The 16,710-nt window shown below is 44.1% G+C and overlaps 2 protein-coding genes across 5 annotated transcripts; both read left to right on the forward strand.

Annotated features, from left to right (window-relative positions):
• The first annotated feature begins 1,081 nt into the window (after positions 1-1,081).
• On the forward strand, positions 1,082-6,114 carry LOC142900147 (major histocompatibility complex class I-related protein 1-like). 2 transcript variants are annotated; one of them, XM_076044262.1, is made up of 9 exons: positions 1,082-1,242; positions 1,853-2,125; positions 2,249-2,539; positions 2,617-2,901; positions 3,222-3,338; positions 4,471-4,497; positions 4,875-4,922; positions 5,129-5,173; positions 5,770-6,114. In XM_076044262.1, the coding sequence occupies exons 1-9, from the start codon at positions 1,188-1,190 to the stop codon at positions 5,820-5,822; spliced, it is 1,194 nt and encodes a 397-aa protein (XP_075900377.1). In that variant the 5' UTR covers positions 1,082-1,187; the 3' UTR covers positions 5,823-6,114. The 2 variants fall into 2 exon arrangements, with proteins under 2 accessions (XP_075900377.1, XP_075900378.1); XM_076044263.1 differs by having other exon boundaries at positions 5,132-5,173.
• Positions 6,115-9,052: 2,938 nt separating this feature from the next.
• LOC142900145 (H-2 class I histocompatibility antigen, L-D alpha chain-like) lies at positions 9,053-14,869 on the forward strand. Of its 3 annotated transcripts, none has more exons than XM_076044259.1 (9): positions 9,053-9,308; positions 10,649-10,921; positions 11,045-11,335; positions 11,413-11,697; positions 12,018-12,134; positions 13,267-13,293; positions 13,673-13,720; positions 13,927-13,971; positions 14,568-14,869. In XM_076044259.1, the coding sequence occupies exons 1-9, from the start codon at positions 9,254-9,256 to the stop codon at positions 14,618-14,620; spliced, it is 1,194 nt and encodes a 397-aa protein (XP_075900374.1). In that variant the 5' UTR covers positions 9,053-9,253; the 3' UTR covers positions 14,621-14,869. The 3 variants fall into 3 exon arrangements, with proteins under 3 accessions (XP_075900374.1, XP_075900375.1, XP_075900376.1); XM_076044260.1 differs by having other exon boundaries at positions 13,930-13,971; XM_076044261.1 differs by lacking the exons at positions 13,267-13,293; positions 13,673-13,720; positions 13,927-13,971; positions 14,568-14,869 and adding an exon at positions 13,138-13,184 and having other exon boundaries at positions 9,055-9,308.
• Positions 14,870-16,710: the final 1,841 nt, after the last annotated feature.

The raw sequence follows: 16,710 nt of genomic DNA on the forward strand, positions 1-16,710 counted from the left end.
TGATTGGCCCCTGAAGCCAAGCCATCTGTCGCGGCAGGGCTGAAACCTGTTCGACTCTGATCTGCCCAGCAACCCGATCTGAATTATCTGATAGGGCTGTCACATTTGTAGGAACAGGAAGAAACACTGCGCACGCTCCAGTCTTGAAAAGTTTGTTTTAGTCAAGACTCAGACAACACAGCAAACTTCATGTGTTCAGGTTTTCTGTTACTCGTCGTCAATTTTGACCGTCGGCTGGTCTCGAAAACGACCATAGACGTTCGAGCGACATTTAACTTTGGAACGTTCGAGAGCGGCCGGGGTGTCGCAACCCGATCTGAGTACCTGCTCGAAGTGAGTCGCGCAGGCGCAGTTGATGCGGAAGTGGAATGCGCATGCGCGGTTTTACAACAATTTTACGACCGTTTCAAATACTGTTTTCCGACTCTTCCCGATGTGAGCGTACCTAAACCGGAAGTAGAAGTTAATCGAAGAAAAAACAACAACATTTTATTATAATCATCATCATTATTTTTGCCAAACCGAAGCATTTTTCAAAGCTAAGACCGAGGACATTTATTTTAACTTATTATAATCATTATCAACATTTTCAAAACCGAATCATTTTTCAGCCACCGTAGATGTCTGGCAGAATTGGACCATGCAGGAGCAGTGGAAAGTGCGGCGGTCTGCGGGGGGTTTCTTGTTGAAGGGGAAATTGCGTGCACGACGCCAACAAATCAACTGTCATAAATCGGGGAATGTTATCTCACAATTTGGCGAGATTACATTCCTTATACGACGGACGTAAAAAATAAAAAATAAAAAATAAAAAAAAAAGTTGAAATTGTGCGCACACGACGCCTATTAATCAACTGTCAAAAATTGGGGAATATTGGGGAATATTGACATAGTGTTCGTTCAGAATAGAAACTTGTCTTCTACTTCCAGTGCAGACACGGGACTCACATCAGGAACGTGTCGGAAAACGTCTGATAAATCCGCGCATGCGCATTCCACTTCCGCATCAACTGCGCCTGCGCGACTCACTTTGAGCAAGTACTCAGATCGGGTTGCGACACGGGGCGCGTGCACGCGGAGGGCGTCCCGAGTTCCGGAAGAAGGGGCGGAAATCAACAGCAGCATCGGCGGCGGGTGAAAAACAAGTGACTTTACAGCCGACGTGAAAGGAGCGAGGCGGCGGAGAAATGACACCGCTGCTTGCCATAGTCCTTCTGGGGACTTTGCTGGCGGTGAACAGTGGTGAGTGAACGCTTCTGGACTTTCATTTTGATGTTAAACAGCGCCACGTTTAAAAACGAAAGTGAAACTTATCGAGACTGTGACGTCGTTAGAATTATTCTAGTTTTTCTTCCAACGTTCATAAATATATTGCTGCCAGATCGCTAATTGGTAATAAAGCTGACATTTCGATTTAATTCTTAACTTTAAAAAAAAACAAAAACAAAACACATTTCTGTCTTCCTCCTTGTTCATTTCCCTATTCACCGTCAACGGTGACAGATTAACAGGTCTTCATTTGTTAATACTGTCGTCAGTAATAACATTTGTTGTGACGGAGTTGCTTAGAGTAGCTAGAGTATCTTTACTGTATGTGTTTGAGATTGTGTGAAATCTAAACGGTTTGAAACACCACTACTTGGTTTATTTTCTTACCATGCAGGTTACTGCATGCATCGGGGTCAATGATTGCAATAATTATTTCTGTGGAAGGTGGATGACATGTTTATATTTTTGTTGAGGCTCATGTTTGTTCAGGTTACATAATGAGAAGCTATTGAGAACCTTTGTTTTGCAAATTAAATGTGACACTTGTCTGCGTGGTGTGACTGTTTACCTTTGTGATCCACAGAGAAACACTCCCTCTCCTACATCTACACGGCCGTCTCCAAACCCAGTGGAATCCAGGGCATCCATGAGTTCACAGCCATGGGTCTGCTGGACGGCAGGATGATCGACTACTACGACAGTACGACTCAGAAGAAGGTCCCCCGGCAACCCTGGATTAAAAGACTCAAACCTGCAGACTACTGGTCCAAAGGCTCCGAGTCCCGGAAGAGCAAACACGAGTGGTTCAAAATCAACATCGACATTCTGCTGAAACGGACGCGAGAAAACGACACGGGTAAGATCTGCCAGTTGTAGATGTTGGGACAGCTGATCATTGCAGTTGGTCTGAGATGAACTGGGACCCGTATGATGGAGCAACCTGAGTGTTGCACCTCATCTGTTTTCACTGTGATTCCAGATTCCCACATTCTGCAGTGGCTGCACGGCTGTAAGGGCGAAATGCATCCAGGTAGCGAGATGACGCTGGCACAGGTGATGGACAGGTACAGCTGGGATGGACAGGACTTCCTGTCTTTCGATGACGCCAGCAATGTGTGGGTGGCTTCTTCAAACGTTGCGCAGCCAACGAAGGCAAAGTGGGATGGAGTCAGGGTGCTGAAGGAGTACACCAAAGGCTACCTGGAGAAAGAGTGCCTGGGCTTCCTGGAGGAGTTTGTGAATTGTGAACAGGACAACCGCGTATCAGCCTGTATGCTAACACAAGATGTTCACAGTCCACCACTCGGATGTGTGACGCTGATGGGCTAATGAGTCTTGTCTTTGCAGCTCCCCCTGAAGTGTACACCTACAAGAGGAACGCCAAACTGGAGGCCAACACCATCCTGGTGTGTATGGCCACTAGTTTCATCTCAGAAGACACCGTGGTGCAAATCAAACAAGACGGCCGCATTCTGACCAGGCAGGACGGGTTAACCACCGGGGAAGTCCTTCCGAATGAAGATGAGACCTTCCAGAGGACGGTGCACGTGGAGATTCTCAAGAGTGACAAATCCATCTACACCTGCGAAGTGTTTGATGTTGCAACCAAACACTCCCTCAAGAAGGTTTGGGGTAAGAGACACAGTGAGGAGGAACATCTGCCTTCATCTTCTGCAGCTCTGCAGCACTGAGGGACCTTCTGAGTGGTGACACTGGCTCCATCTAGCAACCCAGCAAACACCACAGTAGTGCACCTGCACACATTTACTGAGTCTATCTAGCTATCTAGCTATATATATTATTTGTTATTATGTATTTATGGTTGGAGGTGAGTGTGAGGATGGGAACAAATCCCTCACCAGGCCTGAAGTCAGGAGCCAATAGGAAGTCGGTGTGGATAAAAAGTAAGCCAATGAAGATGTGAGTTGACCTGCTGCAACTGTGTGTTTCAGAGGACGAACCTACTGGGACTTCAATGGGCTTGATTGGAGGTGGCGTGGGTGTCGTGGTCGTCCTGATCCTGGCAGTGGTTGTTGGTGTATTCCTGGTCAAAAGAATGAAGAAGTCTGGTGAGCACCACCTGTTGCCACTCATCAAAACATGAAATAGTTGTTTGACACTAAGCCCCAAAGACAGAGTGCTGAAGTTAGTGTTCAAAAGTGTGTTATTGTTTTATGTTAGTGTCACAGTGTTGATAATGTGTCCTGTCAATCATCATGTGGATAAATTATTCCTGAGCCCTCAGCTGACACTCTGGGGTAGATCCTCAAAGCGATTGCGCGGCTTTTGCGCCAGAAAATCCATGTAAACAGCGCCAAAAACGGTGATTCCGATCCACAGAGGGGACGCAAACGTGAAAATCGGCGCAAAATGCGCCGAGGCGCAGGTAGCGGCAGGGTTGCGCCAGATTCATTTGAATGTATTTAAATGAGTCATTACGCGCAAAAGGACACGCCGCTTCTATGCAAATATGCCTCATTCAAACAGCGGCAGATCCAGAAAGAGTTTGCGCTCGTGTCCGCACGCAGTTTGACAGACGGAAAGACCGCCAGCCAAAACCAGGCGCAGCTTCTGTCTGTCAGAGTGTTTCTGGCTTCTGAGTGAAACTTTCCTCTCTGAAAAGCCTGAAATATATATATGGCTCCCCAAATCTTATACATAGATAGGCATAGACTACAGTATATATGCCAATATTTTAGATAGGCTGTGAAAAATACAAATGGTACTCAGGTGTTGGTGACAAACGCGTCTTGCATCGTAATGCCAGGCGCTCACAGGAGCGCTTTTTATCCTAGCAGAGTTTCGCTGTCAAACACATGCACTCACGAACAACCTTTGGCGCAAACTGCTCTCAGGTTGCCAGACCGCAACATTCGCATCTCTTTCAGGTGCCGCATTCGTGGGCGTGTTTGCGCCTGCATGTCATTAGCGCAAAAACCTTTGTGGATACCCGCATCTGTGGCGCAAATTGCGGGCGCAATCCCGCCGCAAAATGCGCCGCATTTTAGCGCTGCGCGCCCTTTTTTGAGGATCTACCCCTCTGTCTTGTCCTTCATTGTCACTGTCCTGCAGGAAGTCAGAGTGAACTGGTTGAGTCTGTTTGACTGGCCTGATTGCCTTTATATCATCATTTTTAATAATGATTTTAATGTTGTCTTTACATGAATTACTAATTGATTCAATGCTTGTCTGCTTTCACAGTTCAAAAGCCCAGTCCAAATGGATCAGGTGAGTTATTTAGTCTGTGTGTGTGAAGAACAACAGGTGTTTTTTTTCTTTCTTTCTTCCAATAGTCACTTAAGCACACAACAACCTGAAGAAATTATTTTTTATTTTTCTTCTGCTGCCAAAATTTGCTTATCATTCCACATACATGGGCAGCAGCATGAGAAAATGTCATCACTGTAATTACGGGCAGCGATTCGCTATCAGACATGATTGCCGCCCACTTTTTGCATCTTTGATTTATTTATTTAAATCACACTGCAGATTAAAAATGAACTCTTTAACATGATTCATCCACATGACTGTGTGTGTGTGTGTGTGTGTGTGTGTGTGTGTGTGTGTGTGTGTGTGTGTGTGTGTGTGTGTGTGTGTGTTCACAGTGAGTTCCAGCGTGGGTGTTCAAGCCACCTCAATCCCCTTGAGAAAATGTGAGTCAGCAGTTTTCTCCTTTTGTTTATTGAGTTGAAATTAGAATAAAGGTGTAAACAATACTTCAGACTTCAGGACTTTTACATAAAGAGTTTGCACCTTGTTTACAAAGAAAGAGTAGCACTGGAAAAAGGAAGTTTGACATAAGAATTATTTGGTTTTTATTAGATACACATATCAAACAACATTTTTTTTTCTTTCCCAGCAGCATCAAACGAATCCATCCCCAGCCAGGACTCTGGCGTCTCCTGTAAGTTTCTTTGACACAAAGCATGTTGGTGTTGGAGACCCAGCAGGTTGTAGCACAATGAGTGGACCCAGAACCAGAGCCTGTTTGATTCAAGACTCAAGATTCAAACAACTTTATTAATCCCCAAAGGGCAATTCAGTCGACAGCCTCAAGTCACAAGAAGGGCAAACAACACACTGGGGAATCCTCCAGTATCATTTACCTGCAATGCAGAAGTGCTATCAAAAAATAATGATGACAAAAAGAGCTTTTTTATACAGTTCTGTTGAAATGTGTTTTTAATGTAAAGGTCAGTTTATCAGGAATAGGTTGTCTTCTCTGATGCCTGAACTGCAGCGCCAAATCATGTATTTTCACTGACTCCTACAACTCTATACACTATGTGGCCACCCAGGATGGCAATGGAAAACATAAATTACATTTGAAAATATTCTGTTCAGCGATACACTTTCATGCTACATTTAGTATTTAAAATCATTTATATGTGATGTTCATCAGACATCAACGTCATCCTTCCTTGCATTTTTGATTATTTTTTTTTATGACCGCCAGTAACTCGTTTGTGTGTAACTGATGGCTTTTGTTGGTCCCCGCAGCCACAAAGGAGGCACCAGAGATGCAAGGTCTGATGACTGGTGAGCAGCAGTAAAGTGTGGTGTCCACCAGAGGAACCAGACCTGGAGTCCATTACAGCTGTTTGACGACATCTAACATGGAGTCTGACCACAGGGCAGCCCTCTGGAGACTTAAAAACAAGATTTTTGGAAGGTTTTCCATATCATGCACACACACACACACACACACACACACACACACACACAAAACCAAGTTGTGTCGTGATAATTCTCTTCTTTGACAGTCTTCATTGTAGTTTCTTGGTCACGGATCTACAACCATCAAGGCTAACTGATTTATGTGTCACTGTTTTGTTTTTTTTACAACAAGGCAAATCAAAGACTTAACCCTTTAAGCGCCAGAATTTTTTTCAAGAAAATACTCAAATGGCTGTGACTTCAAATTGGTTAGAGATAAAGCCATACTGTAATTGAGAAAAATCTTCAGTATGACCCAAACTTTGTGAAAGGAGTACATTTTTTGCGGGGTTGTTTGTTTTGTATTATGTCAGAGCTCAGGGATCTGTATGTCAGTCTCCACAATACCCCACACAGGCTCATCAAAATGTTTTATCCACTTTTGATAATTTTCCACATCTCTCAAACAGACCCAGCCATCATCACTGTAATTTACAGGGTGACCACGAACATCCCTGCTGCCTCCACCGGCACTGGCTGGGCGTTTCCTCCCATAGCTTCTACCACGTTGATCGCTAATTCCCCGCGCCCTCCGTCACCATTAGCGGTGTTTTGAGCACTCCTGCTTCCCCCCCCCCCCCCCCCCCTCTCTCTCTCTCTCTCTCTCTCTCTCTCTCTCTCTCTCTCTGCTCCCACTACAACCACTTCCTCGTCTCCTCAGCTGAGGTGGGCTTTCTCTGTCTTTATACTCCAAAATCTGAATATAAACACCCCGACAAATGCTACTCAGATTGAAGCCACAGGTATCTGCCATCTCCTGGTGTAAAGTGGTAACTACTTTTTGCACCATATTTGCCGCTATGGCCTCTTTAATTCAGCAATGACGCTTGTCGCAATTGTGCGACCAATGGCGCCTAAAGGGTTAAGACATGCGTGACCACACAGCTTTAAATCCAGTAAAACTGAAAGCAAACAAAATAATTCGTAAATTTCAATGGGACAAAAAGACATTTGGTGAAAGCGTGTCGAGGTTGCCAATTTAAGAAGTAGGGATCATTTCATGTTCGGCACATTTAATTCATCAGGAAACTGCGGTAAACGGGAATTTTACGAGAACACAGGTTCTCACAGGTTCTCACAGGATCTCTCATTTAACCCTCTAGACACTGACGGCCATGCGGCGAATTTTGCGGCCGTAATCTCCGCCGCTTTTGCGTCATACCCCCAAAAGTTTTTTGCACGAATGATATGCAGGCACAGAAACCCCCTGAAATGCGGCACCTGAGGAGTCAGAAGCACAAATTGCGCTCTAGTAACCTAACAGCAATTTGCGCAATAGATAGTCCGATATTATAACGTACACACCTCAATCGCCAGAAAGTTCTGACAGAACACTTTATTTTTGTTGCCGTCAATTAACGGGCAGGCACATTTGATTTCTCCTGAACTCACACCAAGAAAGAGACGGTCGCACACGTCTCTCCAAACATCCCCACAGCCCTGCACAAAGCACACACACTTTTCTGTGGTCTGTCGTCCTCTGAAAGGGGAAGTGTAACATGTTCGCCCCCCACAAAGGTCAGGAATGTTACAATATGAATATGAGTGTGGTTGCTTGTACGACGAACTTGAACCTTTGTATGTTTTTAGTTTGTCTGATTTCAAAAAGAGAAAACGCTGGCGCTTCTGTTCGCTCCAGACTTTACGACCGCTGTCATGATTAGAAGGTGTTGGAATCAGATCATCATATTATGTTGTGTTGTTATATTTGTTACATTACATTTATATGTTGGACCTATTACATTGAGTTGAACTTATAAATGTATTGAATGTTACTATATCTAGTGCTTTGATGTATATTTGCTGATCATTACCAGTGCCCTGGGGGTGTTCCAAACCTTGTGACTATGAGAGACTATGCCTATGTCAATAAAAGTAGAAACACAAAACGGTATAAATTGATTATTTTGATTGGCCCCTGAAGCCAAGCCATCTGTCGCGGCAGGGCTGAAACCTGTTCGACTCTGTTCTGCCTAGCAACTAGTGATGGGCATTCCGGCTCCTTTTAGAGAACTGGCTCTTTTGGCTCGGCTCACTAAAAAGAACCGGCTCTTTCGGCTCCCAAACGGCTCTTCAAATTTTTTGGTGCCTAAAATAATTTATTACCAACAGTAAAAAAAAGATTATGCGTAAAATGAATTACTAATGTAAAAAAAAGAAACATGGATTATATCCAATGTTTATAATATAAACACACCTTTATTTATACACTCTACAGAGTGATAAAAACTAAGACAGAAAGTGCAAAAAACAAATGTTAAACTATTTACAAATTAACTTAAATAACTATTACCAATTTTAAACGTTTAGTTGTTTTTTTTTACTACTAAACAAATGTAAAGTCAAACAACATACGCTTACAGAAACTCACACAACAAAATATAAATTAAAATGTGTAAAACAAAAAGAAGAAAAAAAATCAGCATTCAGATAACAGTTTTGTCCTTTAGTGAAGATTGACATTGAGAAAAACCAAGAGCCTCATCTTTGTGCGGCTGATCCTGTTTCTTCTCTCTGTAAATATCTGCCCTGTTTTGGAGAAGATTCTCTCTGAGGGGACTGATGTTGCTACAATGCACAGTCTCCATGCCATCACATGTGTAAGGCGTCGGTAAATTGAAGCCTGCAGTTTCGTGGCAGTGGAATCTGCTCACCGAGCCGCGCTGTTGCGCGACAAAACGGGTCAACCAACCCGGCAAGCGACCCGGGTGATAATCGGCTCTGATCGGCTTGCGATGGACTTGGAACACCCGGGACAACACCACCTTTTTTTTTACCTGCCGCACGGAATGACGTTGAGCGTAACGTACGCTAAATCATAATATCGCGCCAGTCGCGGTAATCAAATGCGGCATAGAGAGAGAGAGAGAGAGAGAGAGAGAGAGAGAGAGAGAGAGAGAGAGAGAGAGAGAGAGAGAGAGACTGTGCACGCTCCAGTCTTGAAAAGTTGGTTTTAGTCAAGACTCAGACAACACAGCAAACGTCATGTGTTCAGGTTTTCTGTTACTCGTCGTCACTTTTGACCGTCGGCTGGTGTCGAGAACGACCATAGACCATAGAACGACCATAGTTCGCGCGACTTTTAATTTTGGAACGTTCGAGAGCGGCCGCGGCGCGCGCACGCGGAGGGCGCCCAGTTCCAGAAGAGGGAGCGCAAATCAACAGCAGCATCGGCGGCGGCGGCGGCGGCGTAGAGAAGCAGACGGACCCAGCGGGTGAAAAACAAGTGACTTTACAGCCGACGTGAAAGGAGCGAGGCGGCGGAGAAATGACACCGCTGCTTGCCATAGTCCTTCTGGGGACTTTGCTGGCGGTGAACAGTGGTGAGTGAACGCTTCTGGACTTTCATTTTGATGTTAAACAGCGCCACGTTTAAAAACGAAAGTGAAACTTATCGAGACTGTGACGTCGTTAGAATTATTCTAGTTTTTCTTCCAACATTCATAAATATATTGTTGCCAGATCGCTAATTGGTAATAAAGCTGACATTTCGATTTAATTCTTAACTTAAAAAAAAAACAAAAACAAAACACATTTCTGTCTTCCTCCTTGTTCATTTCCCTATTCACCGTCAACGGTGACAGATTAACAGGTCTTCATTTGTTAATACTGTCGTCAGTAATAACATTTGTTGTGACGGAGTTGCTTAGAGTAGCTAGAGTATCTTTACTGTATGTGTTTGAGATTGTGTGAAATCTAAACGGTTTGAAACACCACTACTTGGTTTATTTTCTTACCATGCAGGTTACTGCATGCATCGGGGTCAATGATTGCAATAATTATTTCTGTGGAAGGTGGATGATGTTGGTTTGGTTCTTTTATCCAATCTCATGCTACCAAACCGCGTGTTCGTTGAATGAAGAGAATAGTAGACAAGTGAAATCTTAAGAAGTTTTAGGAACAGAAAAAACAAGATACTTGGTACAGAGCTCCGGAGGCTTAACCCTAACAACAACAATGTGTTATCAGATGCCAAGTCTGATCTATCTGTCCCTTACGCCATCTTAAATACAGAAACAAACAGTAATAAAATATGTAGATGTCTTCTTCCATGTCGTCCTCCTTATTGGCTGTCCGGTGGTGTAGCCTTCCCCGTTTTAGGCTAATCTGTGGCAGGAAACAAGTCCTTATTTGGCCGGGAGCCAAATAGTCCATCCTCCTCTTGATCTGGTCTGCTGGAAACTTTCCTGCCATAAAACCCTGAGGTGAAAAGTTTGTGTTCCCGTGCCTGAAAGGGTCACAAACTTTATGGGGGTAGCAAATGCAGTTTCTGTGTTCACCCCAACTTTGATCACCCCAAGTCACTGTTCCTGAGGCTTAATCAGTCAAACAGTATCTGTCTTTACTCCGAGGTTCTGAATGGTACTGATAAGAATGGGCAAATGATTATAAGAGGACTACATGTATTGACATTCATTACATTTAAACATTTAACTAACTATAATACTTCTAACACATACATACAATATTTGCTAATATACTAACTCTCACTGCTATAATGCATTAAACTAAATATAGAATCACAACAATGACATGTTTATATTTTTGTTGAGGCTCATGTTTGTTCAGGTTACATAATGAGAAGCTATTGAGAACCTTTGTTTTGCAAATTAAATGTGACACTTGTCTGCGTGGTGTGACTGTTTACCTTTGTGATCCTCAGAGAGACACTCCCTCTCCTACATCTACACGGCCGTCTCCAAACCCAGTGGAATCCAGGGCATCCATGAGTTCACAGCCATGGGTCTGCTGGACGGCAGGATGATCGACTACTACGACAGTACGACTCAGACGAAGGTCCCCCGGCAACCCTGGATTAAAAGACTCAAACCTGCAGACTACTGGTCCAAAGGCTCCGAGTCCCGGAAGAGCAAACACGAGTGGTTCAAAATCAACATCGACATTCTGCTGAAACGGACGCGAGAAAACGACACGGGTAAGATCTGCCAGTTGTAGATGTTGGGACAGCTGATCATTGCAGTTGGTCTGAGATGAACTGGGACCCGTATGATGGAGCAACCTGAGTGTTGCACCTCATCTGTTTTCACTGTGATTCCAGATTCCCACATTCTGCAGTGGCTGCACGGCTGTGAGGGCGAAATGCATCCAGGTAGCAAGATGACGCTGGCACAGGTGATGGACAGGTACAGCTGGGATGGACAGGACTTCCTGTCTTTCGATGACGCCACCGATGTGTGGGTGGCTTCTTCAAATGTTGCGCAGCCAACGAAGGCAAAGTGGGATGGAGTCAGGGTGCTGAAGGAGTACACCAAAGGCTACCTGGAGAAAGAGTGCCTGGACTTCCTGGAGGAGTTTGTGAATTGTGAACAGGACAACCGCGTATCAGCCTGTATGCTAACACAAGATGTTCACAGTCCACCACTCGGATGTGTGACGCTGATGGGCTAATGAGTCTTGTCTTTGCAGCTCCCCCTGAAGTGTACACCTACAAGAGGAACGCCAAAGTGGAGGCCAACACCATCCTGGTGTGTATGGCCACTAGTTTCATCTCAGAAGACACCGTGGTGCAAATCAAACAAGACGGCCGCATTCTGACCAGGCAGGACGGGTTAACCACCGGGGAAGTCCTTCCGAATGAAGATGAGACCTTCCAGAGGACAGTGCACGTGGAGATTCTCAAGAGTGACAAATCCATCTACACCTGCGAAGTGTTTGATGTTGCAACCAAACACTCCCTCAAGAAGGTTTGGGGTAAGAGACACAGTGAGGAGGAACATCTGCCTTCATCTTCTGCAGCTCTGCAGCACTGAGGGACCTTCTGAGTGGTGACACTGGCTCCATCTAGCAACCCAGCAAACACCACAGTAGTGCACCTGCACACATTTACTGAGTCTATCTAGCTATCTAGCTATATATATTATTTGTTATTATGTATTTATGGTTGGAGGTGAGTGTGAGGATGGGAACAAATCCCTCACCAGGCCTGAAGTCAGGAGCCAATAGGAAGTCGGTGTGGATAAAAAGTAAGCCAATGAAGATGTGAGTTGACCTGCTGCAACTGTGTGTTTCAGAGGACGAACCTACTGGGACTTCAATGGGCTTGATTGGAGGTGGCGTGGGTGTCGTGGTCGTCCTGATCCTGGCGGTGGTTGTTGGTGTATTCCTGGTCAAAAGAATGAAGAAGTCTGGTGAGCACCACCTGTTGCCACTCATCAAAACATGAAATAGTTGTTTGACACTAAGCCCCAAAGACAGAGTGCTGAAGTTAGTGTTCAAAAGTGTGTTATTGTTTTATGTTAGTGTCACAGTGTTGATAATGTGTCCTGTCAATCATCATGTGGATAAATTATTCCTGAGCCCTCAGCTGACACTCTGGGGTAGATCCTCAAAGCGATTGCGCGGCTTTTGCGCCAGAAAATCCATGTAAACAGCGCCAAAAACGGTGATTCCGATCCACAGAGGGGACGCAAACGTGAAAATTGGCAGAAAATGCGCCGAGGCGCAGGTAGCGGCAGGGTTGCGCCAGATTCATTTGAATGTATTTAAATGAGTCATTACGCGCAAAAGGACACGCCGCTTCTATGCAAATATGCCTCATTCAAACAGCGGCAGATCCAGAAAGAGTTTGCGCTCGTGTCCGCACGCAGTTTGACAGACGGAAAGACCGCCAGCCAAAACCAGGCGCAGCTTCTGTCTGTCAGAGTGTTTCTGGCTTCTGAGTGAAACTTTCCTCTCTGAAAAGCCTGAAATATATATATGGCTCCCCAAATCTTATACATAGATAGGCATAGACTACAGTATATATGCCAATATTTTAGATAGGCTGTGAAAAATACAAATGGTACTCAGGTGTTGGTGACAAACGCGTCTTGCATCGTAATGCCAGGCGCGCACAGGAGCGCTTTTTATCCTAGCAGAGTTTCGCTGTCAAACACATGCACTCACGAACAACCTTTGGCGCAAACTGCTCTCAGGTTGCCAGACCGCAACATTCGCATCTCTTTCAGGTGCCGCATTCGTGGGCGTGTTTGCGCCTGCATGTCATTAGCGCAAAAACCTTTGTGGATACCCGCATCTGTGGCGCAAATTGCGGGCGCAATCCCGCCGCAAAATGCGCCGCATTTTAGCGCTGCGCGCCCTTTTTTGAGGATCTACCCCTCTGTCTTGTCCTTCATTGTCACTGTCCTGCAGGAAGTCAGAGTGAACTGGTTGAGTCTGTTTGACTGGCCTGATTGCCTTTATATCATCATTTTTAATAATGATTTTAATGTTGTCTTTACATGAATTACTAATTGATTCAATGCTTGTCTGCTTTCACAGTTCAAAAGCCCAGTCCAAATGGATCAGGTGAGTTATTTAGTCTGTGTGTGTGAAGAACAACAGGTGTTTTTTTTCTTTCTTTCTTCCAGTAGTCACTTAAGCACACAACAACCTGAAGAAATTATTTTTTATTTTTCTTCTGCTGCCAAAATTTGCTTATCATTCCACATACATGGGCAGCAGCATGAGAAAATGTCATCACTGTAATTACGGGCAGCGATTCGCTATCAGACATGATTGCCGCCCACTTTTTGCATCTTTGATTTATTTATTTAAATCACACTGCAGATTAAAAATGAACTCTTTAACATGATTCATCCACATGACTGTGTGTGTGTGTGTGTGTGTGTGTGTGTGTGTGTGTGTGTGTGTGTGTGTGTGTGTGTGTGTGTGTGTGTGTTCACAGTGAGTTCCAGCGTGGGTGTTCAAGCCACCTCAATCCCCTTGAGAAAATGTGAGTCAGCAGTTTTCTCCTTTTGTTTATTGAGTTGAAATTAGAATAAAGGTGTAAACAATACTTCAGACTTCAGGACTTTTACATAAAGAGTTTGCACCTTGTTTACAAAGAAAGAGTAGCACTGGAAAAAGGAAGTTTGACATAAGAATTATTTGGTTTTTATTAGATACACATATCAAACAACGTTTTTTTTTCTTTCCCAGCAGCATCAAACGAATCCATCCCCAGCCAGGACTCTGGCGTCTCCTGTAAGTTTCTTTGACACAAAGCATGTTGGTGTTGGAGACCCAGCAGGTTGTAGCACAATGAGTGGACCCAGAACCAGAGCCTGTTTGATTCAAGACTCAAGATTCAAACAACTTTATTAATCCCCAAAGGGCAATTCAGTCGACAGCCTCAAGTCACAAGAAGGGCAAACAACACACTGGGGAATCCTCCAGTATCATTTACCTGCAATGCAGAAGTGCTATCAAAAAATAATGATGACAAAAAGAGCTTTTTTATACAGTTCTGTTGAAATGTGTTTTTAATGTAAAGGTCAGTTTATCAGGAATAGGTTGTCTTCTCTGATGCCTGAACTGCAGCGCCAAATCATGTATTTTCACTGACTCCTACAACTCTATACACTATGTGGCCACCCAGGATGGCAATGGAAAACATAAATTACATTTGAAAATATTCTGTTCAGCGATACACTTTCATGCTACATTTAGTATTTAAAATCATTTATATGTGATGTTCATCAGACATCAACGTCATCCTTCCTTGCATTTTTGATTTTTTTTTTTTATGACCGCCAGTAACTCGTTTGTGTGTAACTGATGGCTTTTGTTGGTCCCCGCAGCCACAAAGGAGGCACCAGAGATGCAAGGTCTGATGACTGGTGAGCAGCAGTAAAGTGTGGTGTCCACCAGAGGAACCAGACCTGGAGTCCATTACAGCTGTTTGACGACATCTAACATGGAGTCTGACCACAGGGCAGCCCTCCGGAGACTTAAAAACAAGATTTTTGGAAGGTTTTCCATATCATGCACACACACACACACACACACACACACACACACACACACACAAAACCAAGTTGTGTCGTGATAATTCTCTTCTTTGACAGTCTTCATTGTAGTTTCTTGGTCACGGATCTACAACCATCAAGGCTAACTGATTTATGTGTCACTGTTTTGTTTTTTTTACAACAAGGCAAATCAAAGACTTAACCCTTTAAGCGCCAGAATTTTTTTCAAGAAAATACTCAAATGGCTGTGACTTCAAATTGGTTAGAGATAAAGCCATACTGTAATTGAGAAAAATCTTCAGTATGACCCAAACTTTGTGAAAGGAGTACATTTTTTGCGGGGTTGTTTGTTTTGTATTATGTCAGAGCTCAGGGATCTGTATGTCAGTCTCCACAATACCCCACACAGGCTCATCAAAATGTTTTATCCACTTTTGATAATTTTCCACATCTCTCAAACAGACCCAGCCATCATCACTGTAATTTACAGGGTGACCACGAACATCCCTGCTGCCTCCACCGGCACTGGCTGGGCGTTTCCTCCCATAGCTTCTACCACGTTGATCGCTAATTCCCCGCGCCCTCCGTCACCATTAGCGGTGTTTTGAGCACTCCTGCTCCCCCCCCCCCCTCTCTCTCTCTCTCTCTCTCTCTCTCTCTCTCTCTCTCTCTCTCTCTCTCTCTCTCTGCTCCCACTACAACCACTTCCTCGTCTCCTCAGCTGAGGTGGGCTTTCTCTGTCTTTATACTCCAAAATCTGAATATAAACACCCCGACAAATGCTACTCAGATTGAAGCCACAGGTATCTGCCATCTCCTGGTGTAAAGTGGTAACTACTTTTTGCACCATATTTGCCGCTATGGCCTCTTTAATTCAGCAATGACGCTTGTCGCAATTGTGCGACCAATGGCGCCTAAAGGGTTAAGACATGCGTGACCACACAGCTTTAAATCCAGTAAAACTGAAAGCAAACAAAATAATTCGTAAATTTCAATGGGACAAAAAGACATTTGGTGAAAGCGTGTCGAGGTTGCCAATTTAAGAAGTAGGGATCATTTCATGTTCGGCACATTTAATTCATCAGGAAACTGCGGTAAACGGGAATTTTACGAGAACACAGGTTCTCACAGGTTCTCACAGGATCTCTCATTTAACCCTCTAGACACTGACGGCCATGCGGCGAATTTTGCGGCCGTAATCTCCGCCGCTTTTGCGTCATACCCCCAAAAGTTTTTTGCACGAATGATATGCAGGCACAGAAACCCCCTGAAATGCGGCACCTGAGGAGTCAGAAGCACAAATTGCGCTCTAGTAACCTAACAGCAATTTGCGCAATAGATAGTCCGATATTATAACGTACACACCTCAATCGCCAGAAAGTTCTGACAGAACACTTTATTTTTGTTGCCGTCAATTAACGGGCAGGCACATTTGATTTCTCCTGAACTCACACCAAGAAAGAGACGGTCGCACACGTCTCTCCAAACATCCCCACAGCCCTGCACAAAGCACACACACTTTTCTGTGGTCTGTCGTCCTCTGAAAGGGGAAGTGTAACATGTTCGCCCCCCACAAAGGTCAGGAATGTTACAATATGAATATGAGTGTGGTTGCTTGTACGACGAACTTGAACCTTTGTATGTTTTTAGTTTGTCTGATTTCAAAAAGAGAAAACGCTGGCGCTTCTGTTCGCTCCAGACTTTACGACCGCTGTCATGATTAGAAGGTGTTGGAATCAGATCATCATATTATGTTGTGTTGTTATATTTGTTACATTACATTTATATGTTGGACCTATTACATTGAGTTGAACTTATAAATGTATTGAATGTTACTATATCTAGTGCTTTGATGTATATTTGCTGATCATTACCAGTGCCCTGGGGGTGTTCCAAACCTTGTGACTATGAGAGACTATGCCTATGTCAATAAAAGTAGAAACACAAAACGGTATAAATTGATTATTTTGATTGG

The sequence above is a fragment of the Nelusetta ayraudi genome, unplaced genomic scaffold, assembly GCF_046127955.1.
Source record: "Nelusetta ayraudi isolate G7.1 ecotype Tasmania unplaced genomic scaffold, CSIRO-AGI_Nayr_v1 ptg000079l, whole genome shotgun sequence".
NCBI lineage: Eukaryota > Metazoa > Chordata > Actinopteri > Tetraodontiformes > Monacanthidae > Nelusetta > Nelusetta ayraudi.